The sequence below is a fragment of the Lineus longissimus genome, chromosome 2 (genome assembly GCF_910592395.1).
Source record: "Lineus longissimus chromosome 2, tnLinLong1.2, whole genome shotgun sequence".
Classification (NCBI taxonomy): domain Eukaryota; kingdom Metazoa; phylum Nemertea; class Pilidiophora; order Heteronemertea; family Lineidae; genus Lineus; species Lineus longissimus.
In genome coordinates this window covers 8,146,294-8,160,841 of record NC_088309.1, presented here as the reverse complement: position 1 = coordinate 8,160,841, position 14,548 = coordinate 8,146,294, and the positions used below count along the sequence as shown (strand labels likewise).

Below are 14,548 nucleotides of genomic sequence, written 5' to 3'. Positions count from 1 at the left end.
CCCGAGATTCACTAATGAGACTCGGGATTAATTTTAGCTGCCATGACTGCCAATTTCCTCATAATATATTGGCGGGCACTTAGCCAGAACATGCCGTGATGCTAGACTAATGAATTGATGAGTTGATTATTTTTGCCAGTTCATAAAACTCGCAAGGCCGGCGGTCGATTGGTTTCAGAGGCACAGAATATGGTTTTCTACATACTGCACAGACGTATACACGGGAGTGCCATATAGTAAACCGGCTCCAGAGGCATCTCGAAGGTAGCGTCGACCTATCGGCTCCCTATTTCCCTCCAAAAGATGAGGAAAATCCAAAGACGGAATCTCAAGTGACGCCATTTAAACAAATATAATCGATCGCAGTTCGAATTACCAGGAAGATTTTAGTCCCGCCACAAATTTACCACGTATTCGGTCACCAGGTCATTCTGTCGTCGTGTCTGAATTCTCTCAACCACCAAATCAGAATTGACGGAGCCCTGTTTGTGAAAATGCTTCCTCGCAGGGGTCCGCCACCAGGCTACAAAGTTTTCAGTCAGTTTACACCAATTTGCTAACTAAATTTGAACCTACCAGAGTATTAAATCTCATTACGGGCGGTTTGTTTGAAAATGTGATCGTCACCTAATTACCATTATCCTGATCTCTTATCTGGAATTATTCACGGTCTGACCAACCTCCGAAGACAATTACTGTTCAGTGGAAAACTTAAGGTATTTAACTATCCTTAACTGCATTATCACCCTGGGGTGTGACCACCCCACGTGCTTCCTTCACATTTACTTCAAATCATTGTCATCCCTTTCTTTGTTAGAACAACATCGAAAACAAAAGATTTATATCTAATTAAAAATAAGGGCTTCAAACAGTTTTAAACCCTTTGAGATTTTCCACCCTTTCTATGAACCCTTGCAATATTTCTAATCTCAGGATTAAGCTATCCCCGCTAAATCCAATTTTTACGAGTATTTTAAAGGGATCCTATTAAGTATAAAGTTTGTAAGGAAAATCTCATTTTATGTACTTTATCTTAATAGCGTGATTCATTGAGTTTCAAATGTTACAGAAGATATGCCACGACTTACATCCCAAACAAAGGAGCTTAAAATTTCATGCATTTGTGTTTCTATTTCTCTTTAAGTCAAATTAAACATCAAATAAGTACATGTATTTGTTTTATTATCAAGTATACTAATTCAAATTTAATGTAATTGTATCATGAATTACTTAATTCTACTTTTTCCTGGTTGCCGGCATTGCTCTGCGCTTTCTCGGTAATTTTACCGTGGTGTAGCAACATTGAGGTAATATCGCGAGTACATCTGAAGTAGAAATACATCGACCGAAATGTCCCTGAACTTTATTGAATTGACATCAGGTAAAAGCTGAGATACATATAGTGTACATAGTGTAAGGTAAACTTGTTTCCGTTAGAGAAATATTCCATCGTGTTACTATACGAACCCACGGTGAAATAAACATCTGTGCCATAATCTTTTTTTAAACAATCATTACTCTAGCTGAAAATATGGAAATATCTTGACATTGAACAGAAATCTGCTGATTTTAGTTCCTTGATCAATTGTAGACCCATATGTGCGTTTGTGTATACCCTAGCGGCCATGTTATTTGAGATTTGAACTACATTTTGAATGGCAGAAATCTAAAAGTTGACATTTCTGTTTTCGGCATTCTCAGATGTACTACAAGTCGTCCTCATGAATACCGATATCGGGTGCCATTTTGAAGAGGCCTCTTATGGTGCCATATATTGCATGCATTACAATTGGTTATTTATACTCCATGAACAGTGTTATTTAAATGCTATTGTATGCACAGGTCGTCACAGTCATTGGCTCAAGATCTGTAAGCCAGACCAACGGTTATTTCTATTGTTTTGTTAGTCAATGTTCCAGGGCAGTAGGGGAAGGGGCGCTTTGCAGATTGTGCATGACAAGTCACAATAACAGCGGGACCAGGGCCTATACTTAGTCCTACTGGTACCCTTTTGTAGACCTCCAAAATGTATGGTCGTACTTTTACAGTACATAAAGGATAAGCTACCGGTATTCACGAGGACATCCCGTGTATAAAAGACATTGCATCCACCATCACTATCAGTATGTCCTCGAAAACCATTTTCTTCAGTTTTTACAGTTCGATCTCCGATATCTTCATGTCATCTCCGTCAATATGTCTCCAAAAATATTTCAAAACATTAACGAGCTGCTCACCAAAGTAGAAAGCTTTAAAAAATTCTGATGAAATCTGACAGATGCTACAATTCAAATCCTTTGATCTTCCTATTAAATGTTCCATTTCTAGCTCTGAGGGGTTTTTGAAACGGAGATTTCCGAAGTAAAAACATTCTACTGTTTGATACGCTATCATTAGCGAGGTATGCCCGGGTTTGTTCCCTTAGCCGCCGGTTAGAAAACACAGCAGGGTAATTTTGTAATTTTCTGTGAAGGATATGTCATAATTTGGATGAGTGATAAAGAAGCAGATGCTACTACGTTGTCTAACTTCAGATGGATGGCGGTGATGGCGGATTTTGACAAACCATTGATTTCTTACCGACGGCAACAACAACTTGACCTCTTTGTTTGATGGATACGAAGGATTCGGTCGACGACAAGCGACACTGAGGACGCAAGGTCGTTCCTAGAAATTCTAACATTAGCATGGCTAACAAGACAAAAGTAGATACTTTGTGCATCTTCAGATTGTCGATCTTTGGTCAGCCTCGAACCCCGCACGCATTATCTGGTTGTATTGATCTGAAGGAATGTCTAGCGACAGCTAACGGACCGAATCACCAACCACCGTAGCATCCCGGTCACGACTCTGTCCACCATTACCAGATCTTCGTCATTGTTTCACGTCATAAATAAACGATGAAGTCAGTGATTTCTGATGTTCGTTTCGAATCTTGGTACCATGCCCTCCCCATTTATTATTTAGACTTAATTTATCAAGCCCGAAACTCGTATAGCCAGGTGATTTTAGAATAACAAGAAAGTAAGTACGTTGTTGGGAAAACAGCAGACTGGGAATTCCAATTGAGAATTCTAAGAGAGGAGAAAATTTGCTTTGAAGTCCATTTCGTGATTAAAATCTTTCTTTATTCACTGTAGGTTTGTGCTTTGGAAGCTAATCAGAGCTGACTGCTATTGTTGGCTGGCGTAAGGTACGAAGTTGTGTTCTTAATGAAACCATGAGAGGCATCGTTGGTATTTCCCAAAGGTTATCCCAAACCACATGAGAATGCTTAAATCCAAACTCTAATTTAGCCATTTCAAATTTTTCATCCTAAAGTGGTAGCCGCAACGCAAGTCACGCTCGATAGCCTGTTTAAAATTCTGTAATTGAAATTTTCTTTTTTTCTGATGGAAATTGTCCACTGAGCTCTCCCGGTAGGAGCAGATTAATCTCGCCTTCCGATCCTCAAGAGCTTTCGAGGGTTTGCTATGGCAAGTAACCGGCTAAAGTAACCATCGATCTTTATCGCAGTCAGTTTTTATCAACACGGCTAGTTCAGATTATTACGATTTTAACCTTCCACTATGGCTTTGCATTGGGTTATCGCTCGTTGCGTGACTCGATGCATTGGTATTACCACCTTCACGGATCTACTGGATCTACTTTGAGATCATAGAGTAATCATAATATAAGTGTATACTTTCATGATGGAGCAATACTGTAGAAACTAAGGTAAACATGAGTAGATGGTAACTTCTTATCGTAGTTTTCGATACAACTTTCACAACAAATACAACAAATCCATGATGAAGATACTTAGTATAGGACTGCTCGTACTTTTTGCAGCTTCATAAAAAGCGAACGTACATACCCAGCACTATTAGAAAACATAGCAGTACTTGTCGGAAGTGTACTTGACTGCAACCCTCAAGTACATCTCTGTTTTGCTGCTTCAGCTAAGCTCAAGTACTCGTTATTGATACAATCTACCCGAACCTCTTTACAATGTTACCACAAACCTCTTTCAGCTCTTCGTATTATTTTCATGTATACTTGCCGTGTACATTTATCGATTACATTACTAATTAATTCATTAATACGAGAGGGTTGCGTTTCTGTGCTATCTTGGGAATAAAAGCTATCGGGTGGTTGTGGAATAAGGTCTCCTGGGTTGTGCAGGGATAATTGATGTATGCCTTCCTACAGACACGCAGATTAGATGTCAAGAGGGAATCGGTTACAGCCAAAAGGATACAACACGTAAACCCATGGTAGCTTGCTTGGTTTGACCTCGCATGAAAGCACAGAGTCTTCCCAAGCATGACCTAGGAAGCAGAACTGTTGAATAGGACCTCGGAAGGATGACCTAGAGAGGCAGCAGAACTGTTGAATAGGACCTCGGAAGAATGATCTAGAGAGGATGCAGAACTGCTGAATAATGCTTCGAAAAGAACCAACATCTTTCCCGAAGTTTGACCTTGACAGAAATTAGCCTTCCCAAGCGGTTTCCTGAAGAGGGGCCTTCCCGGGGTCTTACATGGAAACGAGTGGCCTTCCCAACGGTTGACCTTTCTGAAAGACATGATCGGGTCACATGAATTCTACTCAGCGACGTAAGGTCGACTCAGTATAAAGGTGTGGTTGTTCGTTCCAATAAACTCCTCTCTAAGCATCCTCCCATCTATCTTTAATAATGTCACTGCTCTGATCCAACATCATACATAAGCACAGTTCACGTTCTTTATTCGCTTTGTATTTCCAGGGTCACTTCAAATGGATATTGATGCTAGTGCGCTACTTGCATGTACGTGTATCATCAAACATCAAATGGCCTCTTACAAGTTCAGTTTTGTCGGCAAGGCCAAAGGATTGTCATCAAAAAGGAAGCTTTGATGTCTGCAACATGGCAGATTAGACTGGTTGATCATGGACAACATGGACTTTCGTGTGAGTTATAAGGAACAAGGAACTGGACAATGGTTTCGAGACACCTTTCTCGCATAAGTAGTCCGGCTGCAATTCGATCCACACGTTTCTCTCCATTAAGATGATTACTCTTGTATTGAGAACTATATCTTTAAATGACGTACTCTGCTGAAGATGTCGAATAAATGGTAACAAACCAAAACGGATGGACCAGTTTCAATAGAAATTTAGAAAATACGTGCTTTGTATTCAGTATTACATGTACTTGTCTTCCATGCTTCCATGCATGGTTAGCTATCCCCGCTGGCTTAGTATCAGAGTGCTTTGTATCAAAGTGCTCGGTTCTTCCTTGAGCCCGATAATGAGTTACAGGACAACTCAAAGAACAATAGTTAAACAGCAGAACCGGCCACAAAAAACGATCTTATTGTTAGATTCTTGACAAAGAAGCAAACCCTGATAATAAAGGATACTGTATCAGAAGTCGCCTCGTCTTCCGTAAACAAGTAGCAAGGCCGCAAGAGGTGGTGGTACATCGTAAAGTACATTGCATTATCTATCCATACCTGCGGTGGAAGACACAGTGGTCTCATTGGTTATTGTCTTTTCAGAAAAACTTTTTCTACTTTGTCTATTTCCTGGGTAAAGGGCAGTTGGGCGGGTCCACCGTTATTTTCAATCATCGATTATTTAAAAAATGAAAGTGATTTTATCTTTTAATTAAGTGGGCGTTGATTCTTAAGAGTATGAGTCATGGAACGTTTTGAACATTGATTTCAGGAAATATAAGTTAGTGGACATTTTTTTTTTCTTTGCACTTAAAAGAACCTCCAGAGCAAAGTGTGATTGCGCATGCCCAACTGAACTGCCGATACGATAGATGATAAAGGATAGACAAAGGTGATTTTTTTTAACCTTACCCAGCCTTCAGATAGTTAAGCCTAGTAATGGATCTTTCCCCCGTAATTAAACCATTATCTTGGATTAATCCCTACCCTGTGTCATCTCTGATAATTGACATCGTGACTCTCAGAACTCCTCAAAAGTTGCTATCTAGACGTGATGTCGCTAAGCGAAACGTGTCACCAAGGTGACAGATCTCCGCCATCTTGGAACACCAATTTCTTCTACTTCCGATCTCATCCGAAAACCTTGTTCTTATCGCTTCGACTCTCATGAAATGACTTCTGTCATTTCCTGAAGCAGATGTTCTCCTGATTTCTGCCTCCGATTATTTCAACCATATACCACGTATCGTGTTTATCAGACCGCTGGGATTGGTTCTGGATTATTACAGAGCCCGATGATTGCTGTTCAGAGACTTGTCATTCGCCCGTTGATCGGGGATGAGTTGGGTAATGTGCTAGGCAAAAGGTAACTGCATTTCGAGCACAGCCGGCCTGATCGGACCACGGCATGCGCAGTCCCATAACGTTCAAGAGAACAATTCTTGCCTGCACATTGAGCGATAAGTTCAGTTCACTGAAACTAGTTTTGTCTATCTTCAACAGTTACTGCTACTTGAAGAGTAAATGTCCTGTGAACCTAACAATATGGCGTAAGAATTATATCTGATATAATTGGTTGCACATCTTCTGGGCGCTGCGTGGTTGCGGCTTTACATCTCCGGTTCTCAAGCAATGCACTGACACTGGTATCTAGCTCTAAACAACGCATAGAATGTAAGGTATTGTGTTATTACTCAAGATCGTTGCTTTCCGAATACCAAACAAATCATCTTGTCCATGGCAATTGCTATTTTGACATAAACAGCTGGCCTCCTTTATTAGTGTTTGCATTCCACAGAATGCCAAGAATTATCCTCACATTACCATGGAGAACATGTACGTTCTAGAGAAAAGAAGAGAGAACGCGTCGTTGTACTTTTTACAATCCAATTCCATTATGACCAAAGTGATGACCTTCCAATGACCCAGTGCTGTCTGTTGGATGAAAGCAAAAAGAAGCACAACATATAAACATCACGAAAGCTAATAGGCAGATGGTCAAAGCTAGATAAACAGAATGATGTAGCCATATACTCGACACGGACCGAAATAAGTTCGTGTTGCTGACAAACCTTGATACAGCGTGGTTTCCCTATATTTAGCCGATTAAAAGTGCTTTTTCCCAGAGTTGGAAAACGGGTGCAACTTGACTACATATTGTTGTTTACATTAAAAGCTGAAATCAGGGTATCGTTTACGGAATGCATCTTAAATGATGGACCGGGTCAAAACGAGCAGAACACAATGGATATGTCATAACATTACCTCTTTCTCTTTTAGTATATGGGAGGCAGGGAAACAATTCATTGCACGGTACAATGTCTCAGTGTTTAAGTAACTTGGCGCTTTCCGATTGCGTTGCGACTCCAATATTAATAGCAGATTGAAAAATGTAACATTCTTTGCCTGAAACCATTTACTTCATATAATATTCTTCTCTAAGTATATCTGCCAAAGCCCCTGGCGCATGTGTTATTGGCATACCTTGTACCGCTTCACTGGGTTCTTCAAGTCAGTTTCTTTTATCAAGCACAGTACGGTAATGCATTTCTTCCGCAGATGGCGATTGTTTAAAACAAATACATTAGGATATTTATTCTCGCGGTAAAAATTAGAAGTTGTCAAAAATTTGAGATGGTGATAGAGATAGTGTATTTTGTGTGATTTTAAAGTTCGTAACGGTGGTACCTTAATCCGCGCCAAGCGTATGCGAGGAATACAGCGCTGTTTCTGTAATTTACTGTTAGCCTCATTTTGTTCAGTTTCAAGTTTGACTGTTTTAGGAACGGATGCAAGAGATATAACCATAACATTGGGCAACTTAATGACTTGAGACAAAAAATGAAAACGAGAGAAACACACGTAGCTTTGTACGCCTCCTCGATCGGTTTTCTCATAAATATGTCTGTTGGTAAAAACAATCAGAAGTAATGTACACTTTTTAATGTCAGAAATGATAGTACTGTACTACACCTAACAAAGCGTCTGACCAGAAGATATCAAAAAGTAACACTCATCCTTTGATTGAAAAGGTTATAGGCGTTGATCCAAAGTCAAACGGTGGCTCCCACTGGTACGTCTAAAAATGATATGGTCTAGCTCTTCTGCATGGTCTACTCGAGCTAATGAGGACTGTAATGTGACCGATTCTATCTGATCATGGCTCTGGTTATCACTCAAGGATCATCTTCCCGAACACTATATTTAATTCGGAAAGTGGATAATTGATATTGATCTGATGGATTTTTCTATTCACCATATGCGTCAGGTTGATTTGAATCTGAGGAGCTGAGATTCATTCCGACCGAAGCATACTACAGCGGAAAATATTTTCAATGCGGACTTGGCATCATCGTTCCGAGGAGTCAGCAATTCAAATTCCGTGATAACGTTTATTTTGAACCCTCAAAGGCCCAAGTCAGTAAAAAGCCCAAGGAAAATCGGGAATTTCAGATGAGATTGACTAATGGGATTCACTAAAGGGTGCTCATTTGATATAATATAAGCTTAACAACTCTCTGCAGAACATTATTTTCTACCACTTTGATCAAGCAAAATCTTACCTCCGCCACCCAATTCCTAGCCAACGACATCATCGAATTGCCATATCGTGCAGCATAATCATAACAATGATAAACTACCACTTTCTCGGGGCTAATCGGAGGCTGTGCTTCTGGTATCCATGATTAGCATTCACGTCCCGAAGTCCGAGTAGCCAGATATTGTTCTCAAGATGAACAATCACCTGTAATGATGGCCTCACGAAGATGCTAGCCATGTAATATAACAACGTACCACTGCTGTGCGGACGGCCATTATGGTCGGGTTTATTTATTGCTCTCAGCAGAATGCCTAGGCGACCGGAAGAATACCCATAATAACTATTATGCTTTATAGGCAGAACTGTGTAAACCGCCGACTGGTTTTCTCGTACCAGCACCAGCATCATGGAGAAGTGTAGAATAAAAGTGGTGCGCGCATGCATAGCTCAGCTCACGGTCCATCCAAAGGTTAAGGTTACTGAGTTAATATGAAGAAATGGTATTATCAAGTATGTATAAAGACCATTTGGTATTACCAAGAATAAATAAAGACTGTATCTATGGAGAAATTCTACTATATCGACACATTTGATCGTTATTGAAAAGGTTACAAAAAGATATGCCAAATAGTGTACATGTACCATCTGATACCATGACAAAAGCTGATACTGTTTATCACTTGTAAGGATGGAAACAGATCATTTTACGATGCTGCCTCGATCGAGATCGTCTCCGTTTCGTATTCCACCTTAATTCCCCTAGTGATGAACAAACGAAAAGGACATCTAAATACTTGAATGTATCATCTCTACAGTATGCCAAGTAATCAGCTCGCAAATTTCCCATGGCGACAAAGTCCGATAATTGTAAAGAAGTCATCGCATTATCAAAGATGTTGACCTGATGTTCTTGTTGCTTAATACATGTACTTTTGGTGGAGGACCTGAAAAGTGTCGCTGTCTTAAGGCAACTTGATATAAGCAGAACAAGATAGATTATTTTTTAACTAATTTTGATAAAAAGACAGCATTATGTAACTACTGACATTCACACACTTTCGATTTTACATTTTTGGAGGAACGCCAAGTGTCGATGAACCTAGGCAGTTTAATTCCAGCAGAATTAGGTAGGTTATTTCATAAGCTATTTCAGTAAAAATACAACAGCTTCGCATACGAACGTTTGGGAAGAATTAAGAACTGAAAGGTATCACCGGATGTAGGAAAACAAGGTCGATTATCCTATTTCCTAATTCGCTAAAAATGAAAGCAGTCGCTTTCCTCCTTCCAGCCTTTTGGAGAACCCCAGGCAATCAGTTTTGGTAGAGAAGGGTAGATAATTTCTGAAGCTACGTGGTGGATGAACAACAGGAACTGTCGTTCTTTAAAAACACCAAGGCTTGCAGACCTCAGGCAGGCGGGCGACCTTGTGCTGTAGAAGTTGATTTTATCTGAAACAACGTAGATTTTTGAGAAAAGCATGACCCCAGGCGATCTATTATATTGTTGCAGGACAGAGAATTAAGAATATTTCGGCAACTACATGGTTGTGGCGGATGAACAACAGTAACAACCGTATTATTACCATTTCGAGAGACAGACCCGGGAAGCGAAATTTTTTTCTGCAGGATACTTCTGCCATAGTGTACATCTGACAGCCAATCAGAATTCAAGGCAAGCACGTGTCTTTGTTGACATCATCTTTCCACATGGCGCAATAATGTCAACAATGCCACGTGTTCTGATAATCTTGGAAAGAACAAGTTAGCAAATGGTTAGAGGAGTATATTAGCTAAAATATATTTATTTGCAGTATCTTAACATGTATTTTCATTGTCGTCAATGTCGAGTGGACTGTATTTATTGGACTTGTCTGTTAAAGGCGCACTGTGCTCGGCAAAATAGCCGAGGTTGAATGTTTATCTGTCAACCGTGTAACTAGTTCTGCTGTATATGCATAGGTGGCGCCACCATTCAATTTATTTTGTTTGCTTGTCAAAATGTGTTTTATACAATGGCCCTTCAACAATGTTCAAACTACCAAAATAGGCCTGATACCTTCAACAAACAGCAGACATCGGATACACTGTCCCTTTAATAATTATCAACATTGGCAACAATGTTTATCTGTCAACCGTGTAACTAGTTCTGCTGTATATGCATAGGTGGCGCCACCATTCAATTTATTTTGTTTGCTTGTCAAAATGTGTTTTATACAATGGCCCTTCAACAATGTTCAAACTACCAAAATAGGCCTGATACCTTCAACAAACAGCAGACATCGGATACACTGTCCCTTTAATAATTATCAACATTGGCAACACTGTCAGTGTCACTGCCCCTTAAAATTTCACAAATCGCGAGACATCGGATACACTGTCCCTTTAATAATTATCAACATTGGCAACACTGTCAGTGTCACTACCCCTTAAAATTTCACAAATCAATGCATGCACTGCAATGTAGCGATCAGATCAGCTGATGCCTCTTTTGTACGCATAATATCATCAATTTTACAATGAATCTGTGCAATTCATTCCTAAACACTACGACACAAACCTTGAGTTGAGCATAATTGGGGTCAGACAATGAACTATTGTCACATTCACAGTTGAAGTGGCACTCGGCATGCGACTCGGTATCGTCCATTGTATTTGCATTATCATGCATAAATAAACAGTGTGACGTCAAAGATCGCGCCAATTGTGATTGGCTGTCAGATGTACACTGTGGCAGAAGTATCCTGCAGAAAAAAATTTCGCACCCGGGAAGTGTCACTGACCCGAGGGAGTCTAGCTGAACCTAGCCAAAGCAGGATGGTTGCCTCTGCAACTATTTGGGTGCTAAGAAGAGTTTTGAATTCTTCTTCGTTTACATCTACAGGGCATTGCAAGATTATGCCTCTGTGGTTTTGCTTGGTGACTTAAAAGAAAAGATGAAATTCGGCATTCAGTGCGCAATCAACCAGCTACTTTTAATCAAGCAACGGAAAAGAAGCCGTTGAGAACTAAAAGAAAACATAATTTTTCTTGCAATTTCTTAAAATAATGGCTGAACGTTACTTGAATAATGATCAACCAATTCGCTGTTGGCAGATTCTCCTTTGTTGCCAGAATGACTCAAGAAATTTTAACCAATATTGTTACGTTGAGCCTGTAATGTAAGTTGTAAACAGAGCCAGTCGTGTCTTGTTTACCAAAGACTATTGTCGACATGGCTTTCTTTAATAAATACGGATTAGATTTCCTTCTCAAATTGATGGTTTGCGGAAATTAAAGATTTGAGCGAATCCGAGTGTACATAAGATTTTATCATGTATTGGGTTATTATCTCGCTTTTAAAAACCATGGTATCTCTCTTTGCTTTTGGGCTTCTTCACTTCCTTCGCTTGTTTGGAGCTGGGATTAATCTGAAACCTATCCGGAAATGAAGGCTGATGGTGTCGCAATACCTGCGACATCTTAATCTGCAATCACAGTTTTAGTAAGAACAAAAACAGCCGGCCTGATGCTGAGGTTCCGGTTAGATCTATATATAGTTTTTGATGAAAGTGGCATGTATATTATACACGTAAAATGCACAAAAAACAGAAAGGTCATATTCATTATATGAGATGTCTAGAAGGACGAATGGTCGCGTATCGACCGGACAAATAAGACCTATATTGTTTCCAAAGCCCATGTCTTCTTGGGGCACACAGCGTCCCATTTTCCCTGCAATTGACTTTGTCGAACGAACGGAAACTCCCCGGCTTTTAGTCACTCAGTCATGTGAAATTATGTTAGCAGCCATTTTCAAAAAAGGCTATCATTTCCACTCCGATATACCTATGAAATGGCAGATGTCGTAGTATCACGTCATTGTACACAGACCTGGTGTGCTACTCTTTCTATGAATCGTGGCCGATGCTGTTTGCTTGTTTTCATTCAGTGTCATCATTCAGTACCTCAGAATGCATGTTCTTGAGTTAGTTCCCGAAGAAGATCCAAGGTTGGGAGCGAGAAAAATTTGAGAATAAAATTTAATGTGTGACTTATCTTATATGTTCGTGTTGCTGGAGGTGCTTCTTCTATTCTCTATAGAAGACATAGAGTTGAATGTACAACACAACCACGGGCACAAACCAGGACTCTTTTTGTATGCATCCCGATGAGATCGGTGTCACGACAAACGCATTTGCTTGTGTTTTTCTCTTTTCCTGTACTCTCCTAATTAGTTTCCGTGGCTTCTCTCTTTTCAGGATACTCTGGGGCCTCATCATCATCGTTATCTTTGGGTTGTTCTTGTATTCCGTAGCAAGCAGTATCAGGTAAGGAATGCATTAGGCGATATCCACGTGTATGGGTTGCATGTGCCCTATTTAATTGGTGAGAGAAATCGCACAAATCATATGGGTTTTATAGGTTGGGCTAATGTGATAACGGACGTTCATCAGAATTAAAGTCACTAGATGTTGGTCAAAAGGCTGGGTTGTTCCAACAAACTGACATCGCGTTACGTTTAACTTATCAGAATGGGTTTGCAGGTAGTTTCTCATAATGCGACTTCTGTTACAGCTGTCATTCTCTCCTGTTACACAAGGTCGGGGCAAATTAACACGGCAGTCTATGGGTGAAGTCACAAAACATGTTTTGCATCTGTACATGCAGGTCTTGTGAACGGAACTGTTATGATTTCTGCATGTTAGGTTGAAAAAAGGACGTACATTGCCATCAGCCGGTTAGCACCCTGTCACTTAGTTAGTAAATATCAATATTGTCACCTAGCATACTACAAACATTTGCGATTACTGCTAATGGGAGGTTTAGGGAAGATTCCCACTTCATGCGATTGCGACAGCATAAGCATTCAGGGATATGCTATTTAAGTAAACCGCACACCTAAACACCTAAACAAAGGATTTGGTTCTGCGATTGCACATGCGATTCAAGCAAAATAGCATTTAGTGGAAACCTAACCTTACACTGAATGCGATTGTGACGACGCATGCGGCAGTGTTTTGTCATTTCTCGCTGGTCGCACCCGCGTCAAATCGCATTTAGTGTATATGTAAACCTACCCTGACTCAATCATGCAATGTTTATGATGATCAAGAATACATTCATTGTTATACATTTTATGCAGTTACTTGGTACAAATATATTGAATATTTAGATTTAACACTGACGGAGAATCCGATATTTGGAAGATTAGCCAAATCAGATATATATCTATACCGAAGGGTACTCTATTGCGATATCTCCACACTGCCTTGCGGAGGGCGGTGTGTTGAAAACTAATCTCGTAAAAGCTAGGTAGCCAAGAAGAAGCACACGTAGTATTACGTACAAGATATCACCAATACATTACGATATCTCGAAACAGGCGTGTATATTATACGACTTCATGAATATGCTGTGCTGTATTTTTCACATGATCGATATAAAATGCATTCATTTTCTTTTTAGAACTCGTTCAGCTCTGATTTGGTTCATCTGTACTTGTAGTGTTCAAAGACGTGGTCACTAGGGGTTTTTCAATCTTTACATAATCACAGGAAAACTAATTTGTAAAACTAAAATATCGCCAATGGTCGTCCTTTGACACATTCAATATGACATTCATCACGGCTTCTCATCATTAGTCCGATATGGCCTTATATCGGCATATCTTTCTTCTCTGGGTAACCACTGTCCTACTAAGGCTTCGTAGCCCTGGTACACCAACAGTCCATTGTCTACCCAAAGAGGCGTGTTTAATTACAAAGCGGAACTGTATAATGAAGTTGTCCATTGTCTGTATAATAAAGGAAAGCGTGAAAGGGAAAGTTCATTTTACAGGACGTCGTTCATCCTTTAGTGACCGAGACATTATTTTAAATTATTCTTTAAAAAATTTCCTTGTTGAAAGCTATTTAAGTTAATAAATAACTGGAAAAGTCGGTCTATCCCAGGCAACTTAAATATTCTAGGTTATCATTCCCTTAGGGCGCCAATGTCAATTTCAATGTACAACCAACAAACCAACCTTACATTACAGTTTCCACTCAAAAACGCACCCGTCGAAAACCTTGTAAAAGCGGGGAAATTAAACAAGCAGTATAATCCGT

The 14,548-nt window shown here is 39.9% G+C and overlaps 1 protein-coding gene across 1 annotated transcript in view; it reads left to right on the top strand.

Annotated features, from left to right (window-relative positions):
* Positions 1-14,548, top strand: part of LOC135482501 (uncharacterized) — a 128,125-nt gene that overhangs the window by 58,737 nt on the left and 54,840 nt on the right. The window contains exon 2 of the mRNA XM_064762575.1: positions 12,701-12,769. Within this exon, the coding sequence (XP_064618645.1) occupies positions 12,701-12,769 (69 nt within the window). The remainder of the gene's footprint in view (positions 1-12,700; positions 12,770-14,548) is intronic.